The sequence below is a fragment of the Geospiza fortis genome, unplaced genomic scaffold, assembly GCF_000277835.1.
Source record: "Geospiza fortis unplaced genomic scaffold, GeoFor_1.0 scaffold66, whole genome shotgun sequence".
Classification (NCBI taxonomy): Eukaryota; Metazoa; Chordata; class Aves; order Passeriformes; family Thraupidae; genus Geospiza; species Geospiza fortis.
This window is the reverse complement of record NW_005054312.1, coordinates 4,007,580-4,024,415: the sequence shown is the minus strand read 5'-3', so window position 1 is coordinate 4,024,415 and position 16,836 is coordinate 4,007,580. Positions and strand designations below refer to the sequence as shown.

The 16,836-nt window shown below is 47.6% G+C and overlaps 1 protein-coding gene across 2 annotated transcripts in view; it reads left to right on the top strand.

Annotated features, from left to right (window-relative positions):
* PRDM11 (PR/SET domain 11) overlaps positions 1–14,145 on the top strand; it is a 28,088-nt gene extending 13,943 nt beyond the window's left edge. The window contains exons 5-7 of one of the 2 annotated variants that reach the window (XM_005419474.2): positions 3,127–3,314; positions 6,417–7,067; positions 7,904–14,145. In XM_005419474.2, coding sequence (XP_005419531.1) covers positions 3,127–3,314; positions 6,417–7,067; positions 7,904–10,068 — 3,004 coding nt within the window. In that variant the 3' untranslated portion in view covers positions 10,069–14,145. The remainder of the gene's footprint in view (positions 1–3,126; positions 3,315–6,416; positions 7,068–7,903) is intronic. The other variant, XM_031055695.1, reaches the window with a different exon arrangement.
* Positions 14,146–16,836: the final 2,691 nt, after the last annotated feature.

Below are 16,836 nucleotides of genomic sequence, written 5' to 3'. Positions count from 1 at the left end.
AGAAGTGGTCTCCATTGGTGCTATGTTTGGTCCTGAGTAGCCTGGTCAGGAACTGTGGTGTTCTGGAGGCTGGCCTGTCCCAAGGACTAGCCAGGACATGAAATGATGGGTTTGTGACTGGTGGCAATGCCTCTCTGCAGGACCAGGTGCAGCTGAGGGTGTCTGGGTCTGCTGAAGGAGCAGTATGACTGCTCCTTCTCTCAGGATCACAGGATCCTCCCTTGGGAAACCTGCTCTGCAAGCAGGGCCTTGCCCATCAGTATGCAGTGCTTGGGTCAGCCTAACCATGCCTGTCCTGGGTGTCCAAATCAAGGTAGCTTCCTTGCTTCAATCCAAATGGAGTATTTGGCATTGGGAAGGGGACTGGATGCTATGCAGCCTTTGCAGGAAGGGCTGGGTTTTTCAGGATGTGAGCACTTTGGCCTTGGGATGTATGTCAGTGAAGGCTGATCATGCAGTCTCTCTTCAGCAGGTGGTTTGTGCCCCTGGGTCACCAAGCTGGCTGTACTTCTGTGGAATGATTTTCTCCATCCTTGGAAAGTATCTGCCTCTTAGCTGTGGTGTGCAGTGGCACCAAGTGTCTCAGACCAACAGTTGGAATGTAGGGTTTATGCAGTCCTTTGTAACCTGTGTCTTTTGTACCTCTGGAGAAACTGGAGCCTGGGGCTGGGCAGCACTGATTCAAAACTGTGTCTTCTGTGTGGATGATCTCATCCCATTTACCTTACCTCAGGGAAGTATCACAGATGGAATGCTTCCTCACTAGGAGTGTAAACCACTTCCTAGCTGGGTGCAGCTGAGAAGAAACATGTTTGTGACTGGATTATCCCAGAACTCTCTGTTGGGGGCTTCTGATGAGAGTGGCTGTGCCAGTGGCTGCAGGAGGCTGGATGAGCAGCCAGGCAGCATTTGCTGCAGTGTTGCAGCAGTGCTGCAGCTCATGCCCTCCTGCCTGCACTCTCCTCCCAGCTCCTTGCTGCTCCAGCAGGTGGCCAGAGCCACAGAATGCAGGCAGCAGAACTCAAGGATACTTGGGCAGAAACGTGGAGGGCTGTAGAAGCAGAAGAACAGTGAACAGAAAAAGCTCATGCTTAACAAAATACTTCATAATAAAAGTGAGCCCTGGTGGGAATAGTTAACTTCCCATTCAAAGTGTTTTCTACATCTCACTGCCAAATACAGTTTACTGAAAATGCACTAGACCATCCTGCCACTGCTGCATGAATTCCCTGGTGCCACTGGCTGTGAATGTACGCGTCATGTATGTTATATTAAGGATCTCTGAGTGACTTTAGGTTAGCAAATCTTCACAGGGGCGGCCTGATCTGTTGTGGATGGTGGGATGCAAAGCAGGGTCTCTCCTTAGCTGGTGCTAGGAAGCATCCTAACATTTTGCTTGGACTGGAGAGAGCATCCTCTAGGATCTCCTGTGCTGCAAGGCATCAGCACATTGGTCTGTCTCAAGGGTTGTGGATCTCATGGCTGGCTGAAGGCATGCATACACCTTTTGAGTAGTGATAGCTAACGCACAAAAGCAATAGCCTGACAGCTGTGTGCTGTTGCAGGACCGCCTTCCCACCCCACTGGTCCAGGTCTCTCTTCCTTCTCAAATACGCAAACTGGTACTTCAAAAGTTCCTTTGTTTTGTGATCAGAAGTAAATTAAGGTCAAGAAAAGCCAATGTTGGCAGTACCAGTCTGCTGTTTAAATAATTACTGAAGATGGCAGAGAATCCTGGGTAGTAGACATTAGGAAAAATACAACTGCTTGCAGGCACATGCACAGTTGCTTAACATTAAAACCAGAGCCTCAGGCAGTCTGAGACACTGCCACTGCAGACTTGTTTTCTGTGTTTTGTGGGAAGTTTCACCAAGTTTGTGACCTTACATGTGTGGGTTAGTGGAATCACGTGCAGGTGGACTTGTGTCTTTATCTGTGCATTCACATGGCTAGAGAAGGTAGAATATTCAAAACATTTGACAGATTTCTTAAGCCAAAGAAATACCTGTATATACATTAGGGAACTTAGGCAAGGACTAATTGCAGCAGATGTCAGAGGAGCCATATGCTCCCCTGCAGCCTCCTTGCCTTTGCTGAGGTTGCTGCAGCAGGGTGTGCTGAGCAACAGAGGCAAATGGCATAAGAGAAAAATAAGTTTTAGCTATGAGCTGTTCATGTCTGATTTGGGATCTACACATGCTGTGATGGGGCCTCATTCCTGGGTTGCTGTTGTGAGCTCATGCTGGTGGCAACTGGAACCAGTATTACCAAGCCTTTTTCATGTCCTCTAGCAGGACTATTAGGAGGGTGAGAGCAACTAATATGACCTTAGTGATAGATCGTTGTCTTAGCAAATTGCACAGAGGGCCAGTTGCTTGGAATAGGAATAAATACATTTCTGCTGAGCTGACATGAAGCTGTTTTAAATCAGGAAAATAAATCCAAGGCCCTGAAAGTGATCTTTTTGTCAGCACTGCCAGGAGACCCCCACAATGTGGTGTTGGGGTTTCCGCTTGCAGAGCTGAATTGGTTTTTTACGTCGCACCCTGCTGAAGTCTGAAGTGCAAAACCTTCCAATACTGGTATGTCCTTGGAAAACCAGCACATACTCCCATGCCCATTAGGTATTCATGTTTCTGTCCTTAGAATCTTAATTCTGCTTGCCTGAGAGGACAGAAGCAAGCAAATCTGTTACCAACTAAAAAAGGAAGGCAGTGTTTTTGGGAAACAGGCAGGCAGAGGAACCCTTCTGTATTCCTGAGAACAAGGGAGGGAGCCCTGGGACGTAAAGTGATGGTAAGAGTCCAGAAGTCCTTGTTTCCATCACTAGGCAAAGATATTTCTGACTGGTAGAGTCTGTCACCCTTGCTGGAAGACATCCCTTCAGACTGGATGTGCATTTGTGTCATCCCTTCCCCAGAAAAAACAGCCCCACTGGTTTAGTGTTCCCTGGGTGTCCATGCTCATTTGCACACCATTGCTTATAACTCCATGCATTCCAGCCTGGCTGTGTTGATGTCTCTCTCCAAAGGTCATTCTGGCTTCTTCATGGTTGTCATTCTGATGCAAGGGGAGGCACAGGAGAGAAGTTTGTGCTTCACACCTGCCTTGTCCCCTTGCCCTCAGATACGTCATCATCTCCCGGGAAGAGAGGGAGCAGAACCTGATGGCCTTTCAGCACAGCGAGAGGATTTACTTCCGTGCCTGCCGTGACATCCACCCTGGGGAGAAGCTGCGGGTCTGGTACAGTGAGGATTACATGAAGCGGTTGCACAGTATGTCCCAGGAAACCATGAACAGAAATTGCACAAGTGGTGAGTCCCTTCCCTTTCCATCCTCTCTCCTGATCCCCTCAGGCTGCCCCACAGCTGGGCCAAGTGTGGTGGGTGAAGTAGGTTTTGCAGAGGCTGTGTGAAGAGATCTGCATTTCTAGAAGCAGAGCACCTCCAGGTGAGAGCCCCCAGCTCTGCCTGGCACAGATGGATGGGTGAACAAGAAGAGTAAGATACCCACAGTCATGGAGATCATGAAAGAAAGATTTGTGCTGTGATGTGTCACGTCATGTGTTGTGTTGTGCCATGCTGTGTGTGTGTGTGTGCTGGAAGGGCCTGATGCAATGCCCAGGGATCACAGAGCACCCCTGTCACAAGACTTTTTGGCCCGAAGATTGCCAAGCTGATTATCCTACAAGACAGTGTTAGGTTTTTCCTCTGAACATGCTGCTCTCTCTGGCTCCTGTAAGCAGCCTGTTTGAGGGAGTTCTGGCTGGTTTTGTGTCCATATGAATGAGATTTCCTTGGTGTGTTTGTATGTCCATTTTCCTCGTTTAATTTATCTCCTCTTTCTTCAGAAAGATAATTTGGGATCAGCGCGACATCAGCTCCTTAGTCTCCCAACCTTAGAATGTGTGTACAACGTACAGGAGGCTTTGTACTTGTCAGACTGATTCTTCCTTGGATAAAAATTGTTATCTTGTCTAAAGAGTAGCAATGTTGAAACAAACCCAGCAGTCCTTTGGGCCACGTATTGTCAGCAATATAGAAAGCTTTAGAGGAAAGCAAAAATTCTTAATGCATCTGTTCATCTGTACAATGCTCATACCTGAAGTTAATTAGGAACATTTCTTTCCAGGCTAGATGCAGAATGGCAGGGCCTCAGAGGGGCAGCCACACTAAATATAATTTGTAATTATGATTCCTGAGTATATTATTACCCAGCTGCTGTTGCTGCCTTGACTTGGTAAAAGGTGTCTCCTCTTCAGTCATGGGGTGGACAAGTTGTCCTGAAAAAGCTGGTTATCGCTATCACCTTAGGGTTGTTATGCACTTGCAGTGTTACATCGTGGTGGCTGTACTTGGGCAATTCCCACTTCTGAATTAACATTGGTATGAATTTGCTTCTTTATGTTAATGAACACCAGTGAGTGATTAGGTACAGGCTGCAGTGATTTTGCTGCTGTAACACGCACACATTAGTCATCCAGATGGCTTAGTGCTTTCTGAAAGTACAGCAAGAGACAGTCTGTGCCCTTGGAGCAGCTGCTCTACAGGGGCACCAAGGCTACGAGCTATTGCCCTGTCGTGCAGACATGCCTTTAGTCCTGGATTGTTATGGTGTCATGGTTTGTGGGAGCTGAAATGGTAACTCACAGCCTGCTCTGTGCTACGAGTGTGGTGAAGATCTGCCTCAGGACTCTCCAGAACCTGCCACAGCCTAATGCACCTTCAGGTAGAAACTCATGTGGCTACGGAGACCATTCCAGAAACCCCCTGACATCTTGGTGAGCTCATCCTGCTGCAAGCTGGGCTCAGCCTGCATTCACAGAAGGGGCACAGAGATGTTAAAATGGAGCATCACCTGGGCCGTTGCTAGACTTGCAAGAGACATCAAAGCCTCCACTGGGAGGGCACTGGGAAGTGATCAGAAAGCAGCACAAAAATCTGCTGAGTCACTTTCTATTTAAAAGATTTCAAATCCCTGCAGATGAGTCTGTCAAAGGAAGTGACACACTTTATGAACTCACAGAAAAATAACATGGTTCCTGGGTTTTGCTTCTGCTGATGGTTTCTGAGCCGCCTCATCATTGGAGTTGAAAACAGTAATATGAGGGATCATCTTGTGATTTCTAGCTTTTCCATAGGGCTGGAGCACTCGGCTGGTTGGGGGGAAAATCACCAAGAAAGAAGAACCAGTTCTTTAAATCACTAGCTCTCACAGTAGTTGCTATGGTCCATAACAGGGGAAATACTGAGAGAGAGTGAAAGCTTTGTCCATAGAAATTCTCATCAATGTGTTGAAAATGAGATCTGTTGTTATGGATTCCCTAAAGAAGTGTCTGGATTTCCCAGCCAGCATCCAAACCCAGTGCAGAATCCCATCCATTCAGGCCAGCTCTTTTTACAGTGCCTTACTCTAACTGTTTCGAGTCTTGCATCTTTTCTGCATTCTTAGCATTGCTCTCCTTAGAGAGGGAATGGTAGCTTTTGCTCCATAACTCTTATGAATAAAAGCATGAATACACTTTAAGCAAACAAAACCAAAAATCAGCATAAAGCAGCGTCTTGCTTGGGAAGCCATCAATGCTTGAAGTTATTTACAAGATAGAAGAGTGATGGAAATTGAGCCAAACCTATCGTCTTTTGAATGTCCAGGTAAGGAAATCTGGCTATTCCCTTTATTTTAAGCAATTAATAATTTATATGAGGTTACTTTTGATATTTTTTTTTCAATTACTGAATGGTCATGCTCTCAGACTCTATCAGGACAAGCTAGATGTCCCATCCTTGGAGGGCATTCACCCGTTGTAGCTCAGTTGACAATGTGTACCTTAGGTTTTAAGTGTGCAAGTTGTTTTTACTCCTTTACCTTTGCATTTCTGGAGCAGCCTCCAAACTGAACAAGAGTAAAGGGGCTTGCAAACTTTGTGCCATGGCGTGCACAGACACTGGGGTTGTCATGAAATGGTGTAAATCTCTCGCTGCACTGCTGTATGCTTGATACCTTTTACCAAGTCAAAACAGGCACAGGACTTCCAGCCAGCCAAAATAGCACTTAGGCTCTGGGTATAGTTTCCACCATGATCAGTCATTCACCTCATAGTCCTCTTCCAACGCAGGTTGGTTATACCTTTAGGTTAACAAGCTGCCTGTAGTTTCTCTTCTCTTTGAAGTGTGTGGGTTCTACTCTGCTGTGCTTACCCAGGACTCTCTGTTTTTGCAGACATGCCCATTAGCGGGGCTTCTCCTCTTGCAAGCCTCGGTTTCCACTGAATTGTGTCAGTTCCCTGGCTTGTAACATAATATGCAGACCTGCAGGGATTCAGTCTGCCTTTTTGTTCTTTTTTGTTTGAGTTTTAGATGTTGAGGGATGTTGCTCCATTCCCAGTGATAATCCCCACCCCTCATTTTCCATTCTAGGAGACAAAATGTTACAGAATGAAAACTCAGAAAAGAATGTAGAAAACCAAGAGGATGCAAGGGGAGCACTCCAGTTCACTACCTTAAAGCAGGGGAAGAGCCCCTACAAGCGCAGCTGTGATGAGGGGGAATCCCACCCCCAAACAAAGAAAAAAAAAATTGATCTTATCTTCAAAGATGTCCTGGAGGCTTCTTTGGAGTCTGCCAAGTTTGAAGACAACCAGTTAACAACAAGTACACCACTTCCCCTCAGAAGAGCATCTAAATACCAGGCTGAAGACATCTTTGAGCAGTGTGGCAGCGCCATGCAGCATGGCTCCCTGAGCCTCAGCAGAAACCAGAGGGAGAGCGAATGGAGGGTCCCTCACAGTTCCTCTTTCATCTCAGCCAAGGAGATGAGCATCCTTGAAGATGAGGAAGAAGAGCCCCTGTCACTTAAAGCAGACAGCCCCACTGAGCTGTCACTGGCCTCTGCACAAGGCAACTCCCATGAAATCCCCACCACATCCTTCTGCCCCAACTGCATCCGGCTGAAGAAGAAAATCCGGGAGCTGCAGGCTGAGTTAGACATGCTGAGATCTGGGAAGTTACCCGAGGCACCTGTGTTACCGCCCCAGGTACCCGAGCTCCAAGAGTTCTCAGACCCCACAGGTAAGCCTTGCCAAGTTAGAGCATTCTCCAAACCCTGCCTAAGGAGAGTAGTGAGATGCCTGTGTGCTGTGTACCCATCTAAAGCATTTTGCTCTGAGTATTCAGGTGAACCTGTGGTTCCATGGAAGGTTCTTTGTCAGGTTTTGTGACTGGGTGGGCCAGGAGCTGATGCAATGGGTACAGTGGAAAACTGTTTGGGAAAGACTCTGTATGACAATTTGCTCTATTTGTTGCCATTGTAATTGATAATGCACTGCCAATAAAAAAGACATTCCATTGCAGACAGTTTGTTTGCTGTATTTTTGATGCATTCTCTTTCAGCGGAAGACCTTCCACAATGCCTCACATGCTACCAAGAAAGTATGAATGACTCTGTTGTATTGCTGAAATGTGCTCTCTTTGTGTATGAAATTATGTCCTGCTGTGTCCCTTGTTGGAAATCTCTCTTTGTTTCCTCCACTGCCTTAACACAACCACGTGTGCCTTTTTGAAGATACGTTTCATTTCCTCCAGGAGCATGCTGTCAAGCAGCCAGGAGCCTTCAGTAAAAGGAATATTTGGGTCACACAGTGTATTGTTCAAGTGGCCAGGATGTAGTGTCCTTTTTTGCTGTTCATTGTGGCATGTTGGAGACAAAGTTCTTATGCAGAGATATTGATTTCTTTTCCTTTCAAAATCATTATTAAAATTCTGTCTATAATGTATTGTGGGCAGGAGAAGAGACATTGTGGCCAGCTCTTTGGGCAGTGCTCTTACTGTCACCAATAGGATGCTTCTCTAGCTCAGCAACTTTGTAAATACCATATTTTTTTCATTTTTTTCCTTTTTTGTTACAGCTTCAGAAAGTATCATCTCAGTTCCCACCATCATGGAGGATGATGACCAAGAGGTGGATTCTGCTGATGAATCAATTTCCAATGATATGATTGCTGCTACAGATGAGCCTTCTAAGATGTCTTCTGCGACGGGACGGAGGATACGGCGGTTCAAGCAAGAGTGGCTTAAAAAGTTTTGGTTTCTGCGGTACTCCCCGACACTGAATGAGATGTGGTGCCATGTCTGTAGGCAGTACACAGTGCAGTCTTCTCGGACTTCAGCCTTCATCATTGGCTCTAAGCAGTTCAAGATACACACTATAAAGCTTCACAGCCAGAGCAACCTCCACAAGAAGTGCCTCCAGCTTTACAAGCTCAGGATGCACCCAGAGAAGACAGAAGAGATGTGCCGAAATATGACCCTGCTCTTCAACACAGCCTACCACCTGGCCCTGGAGGGCAGGCCCTACTATGATTTTCGGCCTCTGGCAGAACTACTGAGAAAGTGTGAACTCAAGGTGGTGGATCAGTACATGAATGAGGGAGACTGCCAGATCTTAATTCACCACATTGCCCGCGCTCTCCGAGAGGACCTGGTTGAGCGCATCCGGCAGTCTCCCTTCCTCAGCATCATTCTGGATGGGCAGAGCGACGACTTGCTTGCAGATACAGTTGCAGTCTATGTGCAGTACACCAGCAGCGATGGGCCTCCAGCAACTGAATTCCTGTCTCTTCAGGAGCTCGGCTTTTCTACAACAGACAGTTACCTTCAAGCATTAGATCGGGCTTTTTCCAGCCTGGGAATACGATTGCAGGATGAGAAGCCAACTATCGGCTTGGGAGTTGATGGTGCTAACATTACTGCCAGCCTGAGAGCCAACTTGTTCATGACAATCAGAAAGACCTTGCCCTGGCTTCTCTGTCTTCCCTTTATGGTGCATAGGCCCCACTTGGAAATTTTGGATGCCATTAGTGGGAAAGAACTACCATGTCTGGAGGAGCTAGAAAACAATTTGAAACAACTGCTCAGTTTCTATCGTTATTCTCCCCGACTCATGTGCGAGTTAAGGGTTACTGCTGCCACACTGTGTGAGGAGACTGAGTTCCTGGGGGACATTCGAGGAGTGAAGTGGATCATTGGGGAGCAGAACGTGCTCAATGCTCTCATCAAGGATTACCTTGAGGTTGTGGCCCATCTCAAAGATGTCAGTGGCCAAACCCAAAGGGCAGATGCTTCTGCCATTGCCTTGGCCCTCCTGCAGTTCCTGATGGACTACCAGTCGATTAAACTCATCTACTTCCTGCTGGATGTGATCGCTGTGCTTTCACGCCTTGCCTACGTCTTCCAAGGGGAGTACCTTCTTGTGTCACAGGTGGATGATAAAATAGAGGAGGCCATCCAGGAGATCAGCAGGCTAGCAGACTCCCCTGGAGAGTACTTGCAGGAGTTTGAGGAAAACTTCCGTGAAAGCTTTAATGGCATTGCTGTGAAAAATCTACGGGTGGCTGAAGCCAAATTCCAGTCGATCAGAGAAAAGATCTGCCAGAAGACCCAGGTGATCCTAGCCCAAAGGTTCGATTCCCGCAGCCGGACATTTGTGAAGGCCTGTCAGGTATTTGACCTTGCAGCTTGGCCCAGAAGCACTGATGAGCTCATGAGCTATGGGAAGGAGGATATGGTACAAATATTTGAACACCTGGAGACAGTCCCATCATTTTCCAGAGAGGTTTGCCGAGAAGGGATGGACACCCGAGGGAGTCTGCTGATGGAGTGGCGGGAACTCAAGGTGGATTATTATACCAAAAATGGTTTTAAAGACTTGCTCAGTCACATTTGTAAATACAAACAGAGATTTCCCCTCCTAAATAAAATAGTTCAGATCCTCAAAGTCCTTCCCACCTCTTCGGCCTGCTGTGAGAAGGGGCGCACTGCCCTGCAGAGAGTGCGCAAGAACAACCGCTCCCGGCTGACTCTGGAGCAGCTCAGTGACCTGCTGACGATTGCTGTTAATGGGCCGCCCATTGCCAACTTTGATTGCAAAAGGGCTCTCGATAGCTGGTTCGAGGAGAAGTCAGGCAACAGTTACGCGCTCTCAGCTGAAATGCTGAGCAGGATGTCATCTCTTGACCAGAAGCCGATGTTGCAGAGCATGGACCACAGCTCTGAGTTTTACCCTGATATTTAGAAAGGAATGCCTCAGATCAGATAATTTTTTTAATCTATACCCTAAACTTTGATATATTATATAAAATATATATATTATCTATATTAAGGAAAAACCCACACTGAAAATTTAAGACGATGTGCGTCTGATAGAAGCTAAGCAGAATTTTAAAGATTGAGACAATGTTTAGACATTTACTGGTGTCTCCAACCATGGCAGCTGCAATGTAGGTGGCAACATTTCATTCTTTAGAAGCATTTGCTGGGGCCATACTCTACATGTTCAAACCTAACAACCTATAAGCTAGACAACGGGTCTTTGTCAGCCTCATCCTCCCAGCGGTTTCCTTTGTATGTGTGTTGTCAGTTTGCTGGGTTGTTTTTTGTTTTGTTTTGTTTCATTTTTTGATTGATTGTTTGGATTTTTGTTTGTTTGTTTGTTTGTTTGTTTGTTTTCCCCTCAGTTTCAATCTCTGCCTCTCTTTCCAGTGTTCAGCCCAGTTATTGAGCCATTTGAGCCTTTTGTTGGCAACCATCAGATTTCTAATTTCTGACAGAGCAACCCGTGTGTTTTGTTGCCCCCAGCTCCACCCAGTTCTCTTCAGTTGAGTGGAAGCTTTCTTCGCTCAAAAAATTAGTGACAGGAGAGGAGGGCTGGGGGCATTATTTTGAGTTTTTATTCTGATTTAGAAACAAATGCCTCCACTAAACTGTGATGCCTCTTTCTCAGTTCTCCCTACCTTTGGGCTGTAGAGTAATACTTGGCTTTCAGCTCCTTTTATGATAACCGTAGTACCAGTCTATCATACATATGTTATAACATGATGTCATGTGCAGACTATAAAATAGCAAAATAGAGAAGGCAGGGGGAAATTTTTGCATTTATATTTTTATATTGTATGAGATAAATATATATATATATATACAACTATTCATTCAAAACCAGGGCTGCTGTGGAAGCTAGACAGCCAATGAGTCGAGAGCCACCTCTGGGCGGAGATTCAAAGGCTTAAAAATTATATTCTAATTTACATTATTTATACCATGTCTTTATAATCCTAGATTGTTGTGGGGTTTTTGTTTTGTTTTGTTTTGTTTTGTTTGGAATGACTGAAAGAAAAACCTGCTGCAGTTTGGTGGCAGGAGCTATCAATGCAAGATTATCTTGGATTATAATCATGTGTGATGTCCTACAAAGGTTCACTTACTCTCTTGTGACCAAGGTAACATGTTCCACAGCACAGCAGACTGATGACAGCAGGAAGAAGGAATGCTCTGCTTCTTCCTGTGAAATATTTCTTCCTTTCTTGAAGGAATGCAGAGTCCACCTGAAATGTGAATTGGGGGACTTGCACCTTCCATCACAAAGAGATTGTTTTGTGGGCTTGGGGCTCTTCTTTGTTTTATTTTTTTAAAGTAAACAAGCTCCATCCACACAATATCACTTCAGGTTAAAAATGAGAAAAAAAAAACCACAAAAAAAACCCCAACCAACCAAAAAAAAACCACACAAACAAAAAAGGTGCAAAAACTCCACAGATGCTAGTGCCTTGCCCTGCTGATGTGGCATGGACAGCACCAACCTGACCAGACCATCATGGGAGTGAGACGTGTTGTCCAAAAGCTGTCCAAGCCAACATGTTCTCACTTCCCAGAGGGATGAGCTTTGTGCCAAGCTGTGTTGTTTGGAAACATGATGGTGGTATCAGCAACACTGAACCTTTCCTTTCTCCTGTTACCCCCCTGCCCTTGGTCTTGGTGCTAAGATATCTCTAGAACCGTTGCTGCTAGTTAATAGCTTTTCATTTATATAAATATATATATATATATATAATATTATTTTATTTTTTAAACTTTTTTGTTTGTTTTCAATGGAGATGTAGCATGTTTGGAACTGATCTCTCTCTGAGTCACTTTCACTGCCAGGGTTCACGCACTGTCTTCCCCAGGAAAACACACACTTCTACCTAGGTCTCACTCACCTCCTGCTAACCCCTTTGCCTTCAGCAGAGCTTCACAGCCAGCACTGGCAGAGGTGTGCAGCCAAGCCACTATGGAGTGGTTCAACTTTCAGACCACACAGGAACAGCTAGGCTAGTGTTGGTCAGGGTTTTGGAAGTGTTTGCCTCTGTCCTTGTGGGACTGAGGAGGGACTGAGCCCACCCAAAACATGAGTGGTGGCCTGTCCTTGTGTCCTGACACTGCCCCTTCGCTGTAAAACAGGGCCTTTCAGTCAGATGGTCCGAGTGGAGCAGAGTGGACCCTGTGAATGTAGCAGTGAGGGTTGGTCAGCACCCTCTGTAGCACTTACCCCTTGCCTTACCTCTGACAGCACGTGCAGCCTGAGGCTGGCTCGGGCAGGAGAGGGCAGCTGTGCCAGGGCCACCCAGCTGCTGCCAAACTGCCGCCAGGGGTGCAGGCGCTGGGTGCTCCTTGTGGTCCTCATGGAAATGGCACAACCTAGGTCAGGGCATCCCACAGTTGCAACACAGGGGCACTGATATGACATACCTAGGAAGCATGAAAAATGGCTTTGTTTTCCTGTATTTTCTTAAAAATTTTATGATCAAGTTGATCCATTCATCCAGAGCAGTGAAAATTAAACTGGAAACCCCCTGCTATCTGTACAGCCTTGGGTGGTTGTTTGCCTGACCATAAAGTAGGGACCTCTCCACACAAGGGGCTCGTAGCTCTCCAGGCATGGTTTGAATTGGCTCTGCTCAGGGTGCTGCCACAAAGCTCTGGAGCTGCTGCCTGCCAGGGAAGTGGCAGGCTCCCTTCCTTTTTAAACTTGAGGAGATGTAAAAAGATAAAAAAGATAGAAAAACTGCTGCTCCTTTAGTTTCTGACTGGAGATGGGCAAGGTCACAGAATCCATAGAACTCCATAGCTCTTCATGGGTAGAGAGGAAAAATCACCCACCTTTCTGTTTGCAGCAGCAAAAGCTCCTTGGCATAGAGGCCCATCAAGGTGCCTGGCCCACATGGAGGGAAGGAACATTTGGGGGCAGTCTCCAGACACCTTTAAAGAGAGGAATGCTCCCCCAGGGCTTGTGTTGAGCAGCCCAAGAGGCCAGTTTACAACTCTCGATCCAAGCCTCCTAACTTTTGCTGCCGGGGAGGAAATGGCAAGGTGAGAGTTGCCAGTGGCCTGTTCAGAAATTATTCTTCCAATTTGTCACTCCTTCCCTTTGGTTCACTTGCAAATCCTGCTTTCATCAGTGAAACCTTCACCGGCAGCTTTTATTTCTAATGGTGCAGTGAAATGTGCAGCATGTGGTGATATTCTCTGGCAGCCAGCTGATACAGGCAGAGCACTTGTTCCTTTAGCAAATAACTGCTTGCAAACAGTGATTCCCTGCCACTGGATGTTGTGATTACCCGTGACAGGAAAGGTCAGAGACCCCTTACCTTGGTGATGAGGATAGACAAGAGCTTGGTAGAGCAGCTGGCCCAACCCGGCCCAGCCCAGCCCATCCCAGCTCCTCTAACACAATTCCCTGTTACCCACACATCAGAAAATAAACCTGGCCTTTGTCCTAGTGTAATGCAGGTGCTTTGCAAGCTTTCTCTCCAGGTTAACCTGCCTATCTCAGATCTGTAGCTCTTACTTTCATCAATAGTCCGTGGATGGAAACATGACTACCAGCTATAGACAAGATAGGGAGGAGGGAGGACTATCAATGCAAAGCACCCCTGGCTTCCCAGGGCTCCCAAGCCTTTCCCAGGTGCATCTCTGTGCCTGTTTGTCTGGGCCCAGCCTGGTGGCAGTGAGGCCAGGAGGCAGCAGCAGGCATGGGGAGGGCTTAGCAGGGTGCTGAGGGAGGCCTCCATGGCTCCAAGTTTGCCATGCCTCGAGTTTAATCAAGGCCTTTCCTGCTGTGCTGAGAGAGTGAGAGGAGCTGTTTTGAATATGTTGCTCACAGTGTCTTGAACTGGTTAGGCTACAAAGACAGAGGATTCAGTTTTTCTTAAATGAGCTCTTTTTTGTCTCCTTTCCCTGCATCTTAGCTATGGCATCTGACTGTGAATAATGCACACTTCTCCAAACCCTCGGGTTTGTATTTCTAGCCCGTGGGATTTTTGGTTGCCAATTTCCCTTCCCCACTTTTTGCTCAGGCTCCTTGCCTCTTTTACCCTGCTGTGAAGCAGAAATCTGTGAAGCACATTTAGACATGTCCTTCTGCAGGGCTTTCCTTGTGTCCACAGGGATCCAGGCCCTCCAGCCATGAGACCGACCTCAGCAGGGATAATCCTCACAGGAAACCAAAGCTCTTCCCATGCCAGCAAAAGCACATGGAAGTTACAGGGGCTGTGAGGGGACACAGTGGGCAGAGTCCTTGTGTGGTGTCTGCCTTGGGTCTTGAGCCAACTGCAGCCATGTCCCCTGTACTGGTGACGCTTTTGCTGGTATGACTGTTCAGACATGATTCAGGCTCAGTCCATCTCTTTCTCACAGCACAAACTCAACCAGATGGCCCACGGGGTCTTTGGAGTTCCCCTCCTTTCTTATTTCATGAGGATTGCTGTTTGTTTGACCAGTGCCTAGACAGCTGGCTTGCAAATAAGCAGCAACAGCCTCTGCTTTTGCAGATTCCCCTTTCACCCCTGTTAAAAGAGGTCTTAAAAGCAGAGAAATGGTACGTTAATCCCCCAGCCATTGTATCCAATGCAGTAATGCCTATGCAATTCCTGTCTCCCTTGGAGACATGTATGATGTGTGTGCATGTAAGCTAGTGTATGTATACAGTACGTATGCATATGGTCTATATATTGTATATACGCACATCCCAGTACATATACACACAGTACAAAAGATTAAAATCACATGCTTATATATCTATAAATGAAATCCTATATATTTATATATTTCTATGTTTTCAATAGATATAAAGATATAATATAGAGATAGAGTCAACCACCCTTGTGTAAGGCTGGCCCTGTGTTCTAGCACAAGGCACGTAACACTGAAGACTTTGGACTTTGGGATGGTTTTAGCCATACACTGAGGCCTACATTTACATGTATAGCACTCTATGGAGAGGGGCTTGGCTGTATTTAGGGCAAGGGGTTTCCTTGCTGGCATGTTAACCGAGTGATAAATAAGGTTCGTTTAATAATGGAATGTCTTGGTAGGGGAAAATGCTTGAGTGTCCTTCTCCCAAGAAAGCCTCCTGCTGGGAGCCTGTGTGTTCACACTTGGACAGACACATATCCGCCCTCACATGCACTTTCGTCTCTCTGCATGGATGCGGTTCGGCAACTGCGGGCACTGGTGTTGTGGAAACGTGGCTTTTTGCAGTTCCACCTGGCATTCCTCAGCAGTTGCTGGCACACTGCTAGGGAGACCCCGCGCTGGCCAGTGCTCACATGGCCCCAGTGAGAGTGTGGGTGCACTTGCAGGCATTGGTCAGCGACATAGCCATGGCACTGGGATAAAGGCAGCAGGAGAGCCAAGGCAGTTTTGAGCAGAGGAGAGGTTACGGCCACACAGGTGGAGCTGGCAGGGATAGTGTATGAAGCTGGAACAGTGCAAACGAGAAGGAATTGTGAAGTCGGAGCGATAGGAATGAGAGTGTGTGATCCCAGTTGGGAAGACACACTCAGCTCTTTTGGGTCAGGCTGGCTGCTGTTCTGCTGCTGGAGCCACTCTGCTCCCTCAGGTCTCATGGCTGCTCCTCAGCCTGGGAGCAGCCTGCCTGGCCAGTGGCCCAGGGAGGCTTTCTGGAGGAACGGGAATGATGTGATTGTATGGAAGACATGGTCAGTGTCACACGTGTGGCTTTGGGCCCCAGGACACAGCATTTGGACCTTGCCATGCTGAAGCACCAAAGGGTGCAGCCTTCTTACCCTGCCCCTGCAAAGAGACACCTGCTTTCCCATGACCGGCATTTCTGTGCTGGGGTGGGAGTGGATCAGCCCTCCCTGAGTATCTGCTGATGCCTGTGGGATGGGCAGTTCTCTCATCCCTCCATCCCTCCCTTCACTCAGTCACTCCTAGGACACTGGCCCTGCTGCATCCTGAAGCCTTTGGCTGACACCTGAGCGGACCACAGAGGTGCGTTTGGCCGGTCCAGCAGCAGGTGGTCAGTCAGCGAGCTGCTTCCCCACAAGGGTTGGAGGGAAAGCATGGAGGTTTGCCTTTGCAGCTCCACATCAGGCCTGGCAACCACTGCACTCCTTGCCGTTTGTTTTATTTGTTGGCTTTGGTCGGGAGGAGGGTGAGTTGTAATTCTGACGTCCAAATGGATCATTACACTGGTTTTGCATGAGCAGACGCTGTGCAAGCTGTCCCCAGCCCCTGTCACACACCTCAGTGCCCTATCCCAGGCCTCTCTCCTCCACACAACTGGTAATCCACCTCAGCCGCCCCTGCCCGGCGGCGGCTCCCCGCTCTGCCGCAGCCCCTCAGCGGCGGGGAGTTCTCAGCACGTGTTCCTCACAAACCTCAGAGACAGTTTTCTTGCTCCAGCCCCCTCCTTCCGAAGCCACTGACACCCGCGCCGGCCCAGCCCGCGGCCTCGCCTCCCAGCCGCCCTGCTGGTGGTGCTGCCGCCAGGCGAGGGGCTCCCATGCACTGCACCTCATGTCGAATAAGCTCGCTGGGCTACGCGGGAACCACGTCTCATATGCTGTAATGTCCCAAATGCTACAGGAGGGCCACGGAGTTTTCTGCCAGTCATGGCATCCTCATAGACTCACCCGACAGTTAGCAAAAACGCATTTCTACTTCCAGAACATGAGGTTTTGTCTCAAACCTCTCCATATCCACATCCAAGCACAGCCCTGCT